Here is a 13,572-nt window from a genome sequence, read left to right as displayed (position 1 = left end):
GTTATAAAAATTTTAAGATCCCATAGATCAATGGAGGCTAAAATAAAAACTCTATCAAAGCTAAATTAAAAAAAATATATAAAATTAATTATAAACTATAACTTGGATAAAATTAAATTTTCAAAAGAAAAAAAATATGTCAAATGAAATATTGTCAGAGAGTGCAAATGAATTTCTTGATCTTGTAGAAACACATTTATCTTTACCGATATTGATAATCATGGTTTTTTGCACAGCTCATTTTGTCATTAGTCACATTTTAGAAATTGTTATGTCAATAGCATGTGCTTGGGAAAGTAGCTCTGATAATGAGCCAGAAATAAATGAACCTTGTCCAGCATTTACAGATAAAATAAAAGGTAAAATAAATAAAATTACTATGGCTTTATTTGTTAATTTAAAAATTATTAAACGTTTCAAGTGAACTACTTAAAAGTATAAATATTATAATGAGTATTGTTCTAGGAATGTTTTACAACTGCAGTTTGATGCCAAGTGAATCTGTAAATGGACAAAGTACTTATTCATCACCAGTTGCAACATCAAGACGTTCCGTAAATACACGCTCAGATATAAGAAGTGTTGATTAATTTAATTTAATTATATATAAATATATTTTTAATATTATTTTAAAATTAATAATATTAATTTTAATCACATAATGATGATTGTATTTATATAAATCACTGGGAAAATAATAATTTTAAAAATTAAAAACATTTTTTTCTATTTTACTTTTCATTAATTTTCTAATTCAATTTTTCTTAATATCATAATTGTTACAGATTTAATTATTTTTTTTTCTTCTTTATTATTTAATTTTTTTTTATTATATAGTATATAATTTTGCGGTATGAATTATAAATGATTACTCACAACTATTTCGTCATTCTACAAGTATATGGGCTTTTGACGTCATTACATAATAATTGCGCTAGGTAACAAGATGTATTATAAATCAAATCCAATTGGAAACAATACTCATTTCCATTTGGTGTATTTTATTTTTCCTCCTTTTTTATTGTTTTCAAACAACAAGTCTTTTATTTATTTTACTTTGTTTATTTGCAATTAATTTTATCAATTAATTTGTATTTTTATTTTAAATTATTATTAGCTCTAGGCATTGTTCATTATGCCAGTTATAAAGCAGAGAATAATTAGTATTTTTGGAGGATTTTCTAAATTATAATAAATGTTGTGGTTAATTTAAAAATAATATTTTATATAGTTATAAATTTAAATAAACAAGGTCACATAAATATATTTTCCATTGTTGGAATATTATTTTTTCTTGTTGGTGTTGAACCATGACAGCCTTCATCTTCAAATGTAACCATTTTTTCACGATTTCTAATGCCAACAATTGTGTCATTTGTACGTACTTGTCCTAAATTATTAATACATGATAAATTTGTTGTTGGTGTTGTTTGTGATGATGTTGTATCAGTAATTGTTGTTGTTGTTATTGTTGTTGTTATTGTTGATGATTTTAATGCTGATGGTATAATTGGTAATACTGGTATATCAACATCCTGAACACTTGCAGCTAAATTAAATTCACTAACACTTCTTGGTACAAAATATTCAAAATTTGTACTTCCATTATCATGATGTATCATATTACAACCATGCTGATATTGCTGATGATTATGTTGTTGTTGTTGTTGTTGTTGATGATGATTATTATGGGGTGATTGTAATGTTGATAAACATGTTTTTGATAATGATAATCCTCCACGTTGTATATTTGATGTTGGTGAATATGTATCATAATTATTATCATGATAATCAGTTGTCATTTTTTTACGTGGTAATGAATAACGACCTGGTGATGCAAATTTATTAATACTTGCTGTTTTTTGTTGTGTCAGGAGTGCTCCATCATCGAGGGCTCTCCTGGCTGGGTGTTGTCAGGATGTTGATACAACTGACATTGCAATAGCATCATCATCATGATCATTTATATGACGACAATTATCTGGTAAATTATTACCAATCATTCCAATATCTTCACATAATTTTCCTTTATATCCTAAAATCAAAATTTTATTTTATTAATTAATATAAATGTATATATTTTTGTCTTTCATCATTAATTATATTATTTACCATTTTCTCCAAATGAATTTATTGGTATACCATTTGTTGTACAATTTTTACCAAAAACACCAGCAACTCTAACAACTTCTTCTTGCATTAAATTAAAACACATTGCAATAAGACCCATACCAATAATAATATAAAGTGAACAAGCACATAAACTTAATTCTTCAAGAAGTTTTGTTGGTGCTTTTCTACCAAGTGGTACAAGTTCACCAAAACCAATAGTACCAAGTGATGTAAAACAAAAATATGTACTTTCTAATAAACTCCATCCTTCAAGACGATGAAAAACATATGCTCCACCACAAACATATAATAATATTATCAACAGACATAAACTTATTGGTATTCTGACAACGCAAATTGTGTCTGTACCGTAACTGACTGGTGATGACATCATGGACATTTGTGTGCATGAATGTAAATGTCTTTTTTCTGTATCCTAATAGATTGAGTGATAAAAAAATTAATGAGTAAATGAGTAAACAACAACATAACATAAATCAAATAATGATTTATTTTATTTTATTTTTAAATTGATTATTATCAAGTAATTTATTTGATTGCATTACCTGTAGTATATTTGCTGATGATGCTGAATTTGTATGAATATAAATATTTCCATCAAGATGATCACGATCAAGTAATATAGTACCACCAGTTGCACGTAGACCAAGTTCATCACATGAACTATCTTTACTTGAATAAAAATTACCAGGTGAAAGTTTTGCTTCAATATGATTATCATAACGATGATAAGTTTTATCAATTAAACCTGGCATTGGTGGTTGTGTTACAATAAATTTTTCATTTTTATTATTTTTATTATTATTGTTATTATTACAATGACATAATTTACCGTACAATTTTCTAAATGTACGAGCAAATACATCACCAACTGTGCTCAAATAAACAAGCATCAGTGGGATACCTGCCAAGGCATAAACTATTGTTATAACACGACCCCAAATTGTTCTTGGTGCAACACATCCATATCCTATATTTTTTTTTTAAATTGAAAAATAAAAAACAAGCTTAAAGAATATAGCAATTTTTTAAATTAAAAAAAAAAAAACATACATATATTTAAATGAAAAGAAAAAAAGTCATACCAATTGTTGTAATGAGAGTCAATGAATAGAGCAAACTACTGCCAAATGTCCATTTTCTATCACCAATAAAACCAGTACGTCTGTCATGTCCCCTTGATGATCTTTGTACAGTATTACCATAAATTGATAATGATGATCTGTAAAGACTTTTAGCCATTCTTTCTTGAAATTCAAAAATTTCACGTTCAGCTAAACGTGTCCAATTTTCTTTATACAAAACATTGAGATCTTCAGTGATACTCCAAAGTCTTTCAACAGTGTATGCACGAAGATCTCTAACAGATATATCATCTTCATTTGAATGACCAGCAAATAAAGATGATGAATCAACAGTTTGTTGACTATTTGTTTTTCCACCAACTTTACTTGACGTTGATGATGATGCTCCATTTGTTCCAGTAAATCTAATTTCTGTTGTTAAATCCTAATATAAAAATAAAAAAACAATTGACAAATCAAATAACAAATTTATTAAATTATTAATTTTAAATATATTACCGTTTTAAATCCACCTTCAAGTGCCATAAATGAAAATGCACCAAGTAATGTATATCCAAATACAAGTACACATACACCAAGGCAAGCTAGAAAACCCGGTGCTTTGGTACTTTTAGTTGATGTACAATTACAACAACAGCACCAAAGCTCCGAGGCCTTGACTGTAGTTGATATTTTATAAGGATTATCCGTGATTATTTTTTTTTTATTGGTGGTTTTATAACCACCAACAATATTATTTAAACAACTTATACCACTTGATGATTTTAATAATTCTAATTCTTTATTATTATTTATATTATTTATTGATTTTTTATTATAACAATCACTTGCATCAATATACATGATTTATTTATTTTTTATAATTATTGTTGTCATCCGGTTGGCATACCAGACGAACATATTTCTTGTAATGAATATTGATACCACAATGACATTGTATCAAACATTTTTTATTTTTTTTTATATTTTTCTTTTTATATCAATAAATTCACTGAATAATTGTCAAGTATTTATTTTTTTTTTCTTAATTAATTTTTTTTCCATTAGGATTTGCTGTTAAGTCGCTTCCTGAAATGATAATTTAATGTTTATTTGTAAATTGAATATTAAATCGAAATAAATATCAAATCGAAATAATAATTGTATTTTTATTTTTCAATGTTGTTGATAGAAAATTGAACTGTGTTATTTATATATTTTTTTTAAATTTCAATATGTTTATTTAAATAAATACAAGCAAGCAAAAAAATTTTTGCAAAAAGTTATGGTGGCGTTGGACGGCAGAGTCTGTACTCTGCAATCGATATCACCCAAATGAGAGAGTGTCATAAGAGTTGTGAGATAGAAATACAAAAAGCAAAGATTCAAGATGAAATTTCGACCAAGATGCTGACAATTTAAAAAATACAAAAAAAGTTTAAATTACATTTTCCAACATCTTTCATTTCAACATGAAACAACGAAAAAAAAAATATAAGCAAAATACATTTTGATATAGTAATAGCAGAGATTTTTTTTTTTTTTAGATTAAAGCTTTTGTGTTTACTTTCATCAGTAGATCCAACAAAAAAATTGAACTTTTTTTTTTAATATTCTTTCTTTGATAAGGAAATGAAAAAAAAAAAAAGATAAAAACTACGACACTTTGGATAGCCTGGATTTAGCCTATGGGCTTTATTCAGCCCTCAAGATTATCACAGCTTAAATAGAATTGTTGAATAAAAATTGAAACATAAAAAAAAATATTTATACAGTCTTTTACACTTTCTCCTTTTAATTTATATTTTTAAATTAATTGGTAATCAAATATTCTAATTGCAATTAATGCCAATAATCAAATAACAATTAAAACTAAATTAAAATTTTAAATTAATATAACAAATGAATAATTAAAAAAAATAAATAATAAATCAACATAAATTAATTAAAAATACTTTAAATAATTATTATTTAATTTCATTATTTTTTTATCAACGTTATCAATTAGCACAAGGTGAAATCAAGTGCACTTTATCCAATTTTTTCTCTTTTATTAAATTTTCTTTTCTATTTGTTTATTTTACTATTATTACTACCTATTATTATTATTATCAATCAAGACTTTTATGATTAGTGAAGCATCAAAAAAAGTCAGCATCCAGGTCACTCCAACACTCGACACATTTTATTTGAAAAATAAAAACTAATAGAACAAAATAAATAATATCAAGTTGAAAAAAAAAAAAAAATAAAAGTATCAAGTTTTTCTTTTTTAAAAATACACCCTTACACTGTTGATGACTATTTGCAACTGGATTCTAAGATGAAAAATATTTTTTTCATCCCTATCATAATTTTTTTAGAGTATGTGAGTGTGGGTATATTGTTCAGTGGGGTGGTTGATAGTACGCTGGCGCATCCACGCTTTTCAATTTTCTACGTGTTCGTAGATGCACGATAAAGCAAGTTTTCCCAAAGTGTATACATGTATGTTATACATCTCCAACCACCGGGAGAGAAAATTGTATCAGCGCAGAATCCAACATACTGGAGAGACAAAAAAGTGCAATGCTAGTTGATGAATCAGAACGCATGAGCAAACAAGAAAATTCATCAGGTACTTTTTCTTTTTTATTTGTTTTTTTTTTCTATTATTATTATTATTTATTATTATTATTTTAGTACTGAAGCAACTCAACTGTCTCACTTTATCATTCAACTCTCTGTTGCGCTTTTTGTTATCATCATTTCATATATCTGACTCTTCTCATGTTAGCTTCTGTTTCTGCAATACAATAAATACCAACAGAATAACAGATAAAGGTAAATGAACATTATGAAAAAAAAAAAAGAGATAGAAAAAAAATAAAAACAATAATGAAGAGAGAAATGAGAAAATTTCATTGTTCATTAAAACAAGTACATCGTGATATGATTATTCGATAACAAGTTTCAATATATATATTTTGTATAAATTTTATTTTTTTAAATTTTAAATAGATATTATATTTTTGGTTGTATGTACTTGATAGGTTTGTACAAATATATTGGATATTTGCCAAAATAAAAAATAAAGAATGGGTGGACAGTTGATGCACAAGTTGGCTAGATTTACTTCACCCGGTTGACTCAATATCGCGAATTTAAAATGCGATAATAAAAATGATAAATAATAAGAAGCTGATAGATTTTTTTTTTTTTTTTTCTGTCGATTAAAAATGCCAAGTATTATTTATATATAATCCAGATGAATTCATTCAATGATTCAATTAGTAAATTAACATTATAAATTTATTATTTCAATATGAAATATACATGTCTATTATTGAAATTAAATATTGGTTACAAATATATGTGGAATATTAAAGATATATTTGATTGAATGCCAGAACCAGATGTCTTTTATATTTAAAATTAATAAATAATGTTAAATTGAGTACATGGAATATGTGTATTGTGTTGTTTCGATTGAATGAAATGTTTGTTTGTGCTTTTTATATTTTATTTATTTAAATGAACGAGGGATGTGAAATGTGACTTGATGAAAAGTAGAACACTGAAGAAAATTACTTTAGTATATTGAAGAGCTGTGAGTAAAGTTTAAACATGTATTATTGTTGATATATATATATATTGTGTGAGTATTTGTATCGAGTACATTTATCTCAAGCAGTGAATTGTGTCAGGTCGTGATATATACATAGTAGGTAGTCACTGGTCTTTTAAAGGAATATCAAATGGGTCATTCACCATACAACAAAAAAAAAAAAAAAAATTAAACTATATACCTATGTAAGTTGTGAGTGTGTTGTTGGACATTTTAATTTTTATGTTGCTCACTTTATTTATCTCTTATTTCTTCAATAGATTTTTTATTTTTTCATCATCATCATCATCAACATCATCATCATTATACATGGACAATTGTCAAGCTGCATGTTTACACATATACTTGTTGTTTTTATCTGTCACATCTGAGTACGTGTTTAACTGATCGCGTAAATGATCGCATTTTAGCCATCACTTCTTCCTGCATCAGATTGAAACACATTGCTATCAATGCCATACCTGTAAATATTTTATTATTTTTTTAAATATTTTTATTTATAGATACATCATATTTTATCTTGTCTTTTTTTTTAAATTTTTTATTGAGTTTATTTTTATATTTTTTTATTCTCTTTGTTGTTAAAATATAATGATAAAAATGTCAGTTTTAAAACTCACCCAACATGAGGTACATTGAGCAGAAAATAAAAGACAGCTCGATACCTTGACCAGAGTATATTTTATCACCTGGAACAATGTCACCAAAGCCAATTGTTCTAATTTTAAAATTAAGTTAAAAATATGACTCTTTTTTTTTTTTTATCGTTTGTTATTTTTTTTTTTAAATAATTTTTTGTTTTAAAAAGGATACGACAAGGATACGAAACAAAAATAGGAACCATCAAGAAAATCCCAATCTTCCCATTTTGAAAATAATAATGCTCCACCACAAACATATCTGTAAAATTAGAAAAATTAATTTAATGAAAATTAATTTAATAAAAAATGATAACATACCCAACCATTATTCCAAGACACAGTGTCAATGGAACAGTTATTCTTTGTGGATCATAACGACCACTCTCATCATCATCATCATCTTCACTTTCATCATCATTGTCCTCATCACTTCCTGTTGATTTAGACATTGATTCAATTTCACCATCAATACTTACTGTGTCAAGTCTACCAGATTGCAATTTAACCATCTTAAAATAAATAAATAAATATATCATAAATTCAAGCTCATTTTATTTTATTTATTTTCCACCATCAATCATTTTAAAATCATTAGTTTAAATACACATTTATATACACTTCTAAAAATAAAGTCATAAAATTTTACATAAATATATATATACAAACCTGCCAGGTATTTTTTTTTGGTTCTCTAACAGATGAACGTGGATCACGTGGTACTCGTGGCCTTTTTCTACATCTTTTTTAAAACATGAAATAGTAATAAACAAAAATTAAAACAAAGTTTAAAATAATATTCCTAGTAAAATATAATGTTAAATTATTAAATTATACCTGCATAAACAGCAACGTGCATATGTCCACTTGAAACTTCTTGCTAATATATCACCAATATTACTCAAGTATAAAAGAAATAGTGGCATACCAGCAATTGCATATCCAATAGTAATAACTTTACCCCACATTGTTTTTGGAGTTGAATTACCATATCCTATAAAACAGAAATAAAATAAATTAATTAATATTATATTTAACAAATAAATTGTTGATATAATGACTGACCAATTGTTGTGATGACTGTAAGTGAATATAAAAATGCACCAGCAAATGTCCATTGACGATTATCAGTTGAATCAGTACCATCCCATCCTTTTTCAACAGCATTTACCAATTTTTTTTGATAACCAGATAATATATCATTGACTTTTGATTTCCATAATTCCTCAGAAAATATATTTACCTTAATAATAAACCAACTAAACAATCATTTTCTTAAATGATATTATTATTATAATATTATTAAAATATTCATGAAATATCATTACCTTGTATGTTAAATCCCATAGTAATATTGCTGTTTCATTTCTTGATAATGGTACATCATATCCATTACCAACTTTTCTACTGTGTGTACCTTCAATTGTTTCAAATATAAAAGCACCTGCAATTGTATAACCAATAACAAGACAAACAATACCAACATTACTGAATAAAAATGCAAGAAATCCTCTTATCCAATCAGCTATTTTTTCACCAAGTAATTTTTTACGTTTTTTTCGTTTTCTACTGTGACCATCACGCCATTCACGACGTGAATTACCACGTTGACGTTTTACTAATACACTTTTATTATTTAAATTATCATGAGTATTTTTTAATCTACCACGAATTGTATTTAATTGATTTAAATTTCTTGATTCTTCCATTACTATTTATTTATTTATTTAAAACTTCACCAATAACACTGTCATTATTTTTCATGATTATAATGATTAAATAATTAATTAATTTATTGTCAAGTTTTTAAAAAATTTTCAACAATTTACACTTGAAAAGAAATCAGCACGTGAACTCAATCTATAAACACTTTGATTCCAATTTCAAAAAAAAATAAATAAAATAGAGCCTTCAGTACATATATACATTACGACCTCGATCTTCACTACTTGAAACTCACGATTGCTTTATCTTGATGAAGAAAAAAATAAATAAAAAATAAGCAAAGAAGACGAGAAGTAGTAAAGAAAATAAAATAAGCAAAAAGTTTTTCCCTCGTTTCTGTGTTAAACTCTGGAATCGGTTCGCGGAAACTTTAACAGACAAGGATTCGTTTTATCAAAGACGCGCAGATGAATTACTTTTTTTTTTTTTCCTATTTATCTATTGGCTATATTTATTATTATTATTGATGATATATGTTTTTTTTTTTTCTTGTATTTTAAATGACAAGTTAAACTGAATGATGATTATGTACTGGATCTTCTTGAACTACTTGTGGTCTGTCTCATTTTCTTCTTCACCAGACGTTAAATTTTTGTCCGCAACAACGGCATACTAAACTCAAAATAGCGCATTTCTAAAATTATAAGCAATACGCTGCTCAGACAGAGGTAACTTGTCCCGAAATGAATAAATGAAGAGAAAGAAAGACAAAAATAAAAAAAAATAAAAAAAAAAATTTTAAATCATGAAAAATAGAAAAACTAGAAGATGAATAAAATTCAACTAACAGTGTCTTGTTTTAAAAACGAGAACAAAATAAAATGTATATAAACCTGTCACTAATATTAAGACATAAAACATGTATATAAATAATTATAAACTATTATATATAATTTTTAATGATTTTATTTAAAACCACACACATATACACACACAAGACTGAAGACAACAACAAAAAAAAAAAAAAAAGAAAAATAAATAAATAAAAATAATAGAAAAAGAAAAATAATAAATATTTATAAATAATTATCAAGTTTCATCATAGCCATGTGGTTGATCATCATGATTATAAACACCAAATTCACAATCATAATTACCATCATCATAATTATCATCAATTTCAATTGGTTCATCATCATAATCATCATCATCATCGTCATCATTGTCCTTGTCTTTAATTATTCCAAGACGTTTTGCAACTTCTTTAACATTTGTTATTACCTCTTCTTGAACAAGATTAAAACTCATTGCAAGTAATGCTATTCCAAATAATAAATATAGCGAACACAATACAATTCCCATATGTGGTGAATCCCATACATCTGATTCAAGTCGATGAGCTGGCACAAAATCACCAAAACCTTACAAGAAAATTAAAAATTGGCAATGCTTTGTGGATGTGATATTTATTTGGCACGAGGTCAAATTTAAAAAATAAAAAAAATATTGTGGTGTACTTACCGATGGTGGTCAATGTGATAAAACAAAAATACGCAGAATCAAGAAAATTCCAATGTTCCCAACTATTAAATAATACAGCACCAGCAAGTATATAACTTACAACAAGAAATACACAAAGCCAAATTGGTACTGGTTTTATTGTTTGATCCTCAACTGGTGTTGAATAGTCATCATAATCAATATCATCAGCATATACTTGACGATGTACTGCAAAACCCATTGGTGACATTATTCTTGGTGATGGTGCTTCTTTTCTATGTGAACGTGCTGTAATAAAAATTATTATATATACATAATTTGATAAACAATTAATTCATTTCAAGCATAAATATATTTAAATAAATTACAATATTTTTTTTCTTTTTGTAATAAATTAAAATAGAAATAAAAAAACATGGATCAATAAAAAAAAAGGAAAGGTTAAAATAATATATCGCTTACGAATATAATTATGATTACTTCTTAGTCTTCGTGGAACAATTACTGGTATTTTTCTTGGTCTTGGTGTATCAAGATAAATATTTTTATCATAATTACTTGAACGAGGTTCAACAGAATGACATCTTTGATTATTTCTTGGTTGACCTAATCTTGGTAAAGTTGCGTAATCTGATCCTGTTGTTGGTAATCTTCTATTTCCTCCATAGTCATCTAAAAATTCTATCAAAATTTACGTTATACATTTATATGCTTACACACACATTTATATATTTTTTTTTTTAATTTATTTATTTTTTTTTTATCTCTATCTATCTTTCTTTCTTTTTTTATGACGTATCCCAAAATACCTCTTTTATCCCTTGGTATTTCACGCCCATTGAAGTCAGCCTCAGCAATAGCATATTTGTTAAAAAGAACGGGAGTTTTATCAACATCATTTTGAGCAACAAATAATCTTCTGTCTAATGATTGAGTTGCACCAGAAATGGTACCACCACCAGTATTTAATTTTCCACTTTTATTACCACCAAGACGTGGTGATGTTGATGCTGCAACACGATAATCATAAGTATGTCTTGATGGTGCTGTTAAATGAAGATTACGTGGTGATGCCATTGACGGTAAAGTTGAGCGTGTTGTGTATGATACTCTTGGATCATTTAAATGTGTATCAACATCATAACGTCTCTGTTGATAACGATAATCAATATCTGTTGATCTAGTCATACTTTCAGATAGGCCAAGTGCTGAATCAGCTGAACGTTGACTTGTTCTAACTGATCTACGTAATGATGTACCACTTCTACCATGTCCACGTCTATAAAAATAAATAATATATATGGTTTTTTTTGTTGTCTTTTATTATTTATTTATTTGATACTTATATGTATTAATTAAAAATATACCCAGATACTTGACGAACACTGTAACCCCTTGGTATGTTGCTTCTAACTCTTCGTGGCTTTGGTGGTCTTGTACAAACATAACAGCATATTTTCCAGTAGAGAAACCTGTCATGTAAACCATTATAAATATATAATAATAGTTTTTAAAAAATAATCTTCATTGATCCAGAAATAATCATAATAAAATGAATAAAAAAAATAAACATAAAATAAAATTCAACACGTCATGGATGCTTTCACTCTTTGAATAAAGTTAACAAACTCGTTGGACGGATGAACAGGCATTTAAAAAAAAAAAAAAAAAAAATGAACAAAGTGAAACTTGTGTGCTTGTAGAATCTCATCAAACACCTACTACTGTTTGTGGTTTTTTTCTTTATCGAACAAATGGACGTTTTTTTATTTAATTTTTATTTTTTTTTCACCTGAAGCTAGATGCCATGACATCACCGATATTCGATAGGCATAAAAGCATCAAGGGTATACCTAGAATGGCATAAAATATTGTTACAACCTTGCCATTCTGTGTCTTGGGCGAAATGTGGCCATAGCCTGGTTAAAAAATAAAATATATACATAAATTTTTTAATTTATAATTAAAATATAAATAATTAATTAAGATTAACAAACCAATTGTTGTTATAACAATAATTGAATAAAATAATGCACCAGCAAATGTCCATTGTATATTATTTAAATCTTCACTTCCATCCCAGCCTTCTTTTTTCATTTTTCTCAGCAAGTTTGTTTCGAATTCCTATTTTTAAAAATTATATATTTCGATGAACTCATTATTGATTCTTTTTTCTTTAACAATCGAAATAAATTAAATAAATATTACCCTCAGTATTTCAACAGTACTATTTATCCAAAAACGATCATCCAATATTTCGAATTCTTTTGTTTTAGTCCATAGCTTTTCTGTAATATTATTTCTCACATATTTAATACTTTTTTTTACCTGTAAATTATCAATAATTTTTATTATATATGATATCATCATGATAGAAAAAAAAAAAACAATATATTATTAATCACCGTACGTCTTTTTCATGTTCTGACTCAAGTCTTTCAAATGCATATGCTCCAAACACACAGTAAGCAACGACAAGTGATACAAGTGTCACATGTGAAAATATACATTTAAAAAATTTCCACATCATTCCCAGGAATGTCATACACTTTGATGGAGGTTTTTGTTCAATCTCAATATCACCCATATCCATCATTTTTACCAATAAATTTAATAAACAAATTTATCAAATATTTTAATAAAAAAAAAATAAATAAAATGAATAAAATTATACTGAATATTTAAACTTTTCACAAATATTTTTTTGTATATATTTTAAAATAAACACTCGTAACAAAGTCGACATAATTTTTCAAGCGTAAAAAACTTGAAATAATTATTACAAAAAATCAAGATAAAAAAAACATAATTAAATTAATTAGGTATTTTTTTTTTATAATAAAAAATAAATAAATTCTGATAAATGATAGCAAATAAATCATTAATTTTTTTAAATAATAAACTATAAAAATTTTTAGATGTAATTTTTTTTTTTTTTTTATGTCTTAGAAGAGACTAATTTGTT

At 26.1% G+C, this 13,572-nt stretch overlaps 3 protein-coding genes across 5 annotated transcripts; 1 reads left to right on the top strand and 2 right to left on the bottom strand.

Moving 5' to 3' along the window:
- The first annotated feature begins 23 nt into the window (after window positions 1-23).
- LOC122848591 lies at window positions 24-734 on the top strand. The gene is made up of 2 exons (XM_044146770.1): window positions 24-359; window positions 466-734. Exons 1-2 carry the CDS (start codon window positions 137-139, stop codon window positions 588-590), a joined length of 348 nt encoding a protein of 115 aa, XP_044002705.1. The 5' UTR covers window positions 24-136; the 3' UTR covers window positions 591-734.
- On the bottom strand, window positions 719-5,772 carry LOC122848589. The gene is made up of 6 exons (XM_044146767.1): window positions 5,294-5,772; window positions 3,717-4,286; window positions 3,219-3,642; window positions 2,679-3,103; window positions 2,113-2,548; window positions 719-2,035 (listed from the first exon to the last, which is right to left on the bottom strand). Exons 2-6 carry the CDS (start codon window positions 4,059-4,061, stop codon window positions 1,914-1,916), a joined length of 1,752 nt encoding a protein of 583 aa, XP_044002702.1. The 5' UTR covers window positions 4,062-4,286; window positions 5,294-5,772; the 3' UTR covers window positions 719-1,913.
- Window positions 5,773-6,559: 787 nt separating this feature from the next.
- Window positions 6,560-13,260, bottom strand: LOC122848588. Of its 3 annotated transcripts, none has more exons than XM_044146765.1 (17): window positions 13,018-13,260; window positions 12,816-12,935; window positions 12,605-12,731; window positions 12,400-12,526; window positions 11,975-12,079; window positions 11,417-11,886; window positions 11,070-11,288; window positions 10,629-10,895; window positions 10,265-10,528; window positions 8,771-8,886; window positions 8,508-8,685; window positions 8,280-8,436; window positions 8,112-8,184; window positions 7,764-7,954; window positions 7,618-7,704; window positions 7,425-7,522; window positions 6,560-7,265 (listed from the first exon to the last, which is right to left on the bottom strand). In XM_044146765.1, the coding sequence occupies exons 1-17, from the start codon at window positions 13,201-13,203 to the stop codon at window positions 7,159-7,161; spliced, it is 2,892 nt and encodes a 963-aa protein (XP_044002700.1). In that variant the 5' UTR covers window positions 13,204-13,260; the 3' UTR covers window positions 6,560-7,158. The 3 variants fall into 3 exon arrangements, 2 of the variants coding, with proteins under 2 accessions (XP_044002700.1, XP_044002701.1); XM_044146766.1 differs by having other exon boundaries at window positions 11,088-11,288; XR_006373469.1 differs by having other exon boundaries at window positions 7,151-7,265; window positions 7,629-7,704.
- Between the last annotated feature and the right edge of the window lie 312 nt (window positions 13,261-13,572).

The sequence above is a fragment of the Aphidius gifuensis genome, linkage group LG2, assembly GCF_014905175.1.
Source record: "Aphidius gifuensis isolate YNYX2018 linkage group LG2, ASM1490517v1, whole genome shotgun sequence".
Taxonomy (NCBI): Eukaryota; Metazoa; Arthropoda; class Insecta; order Hymenoptera; family Braconidae; genus Aphidius; species Aphidius gifuensis.
Note: the sequence above shows the minus strand (reverse complement) of the source record. Positions and strands in the feature narration are given on the sequence as shown.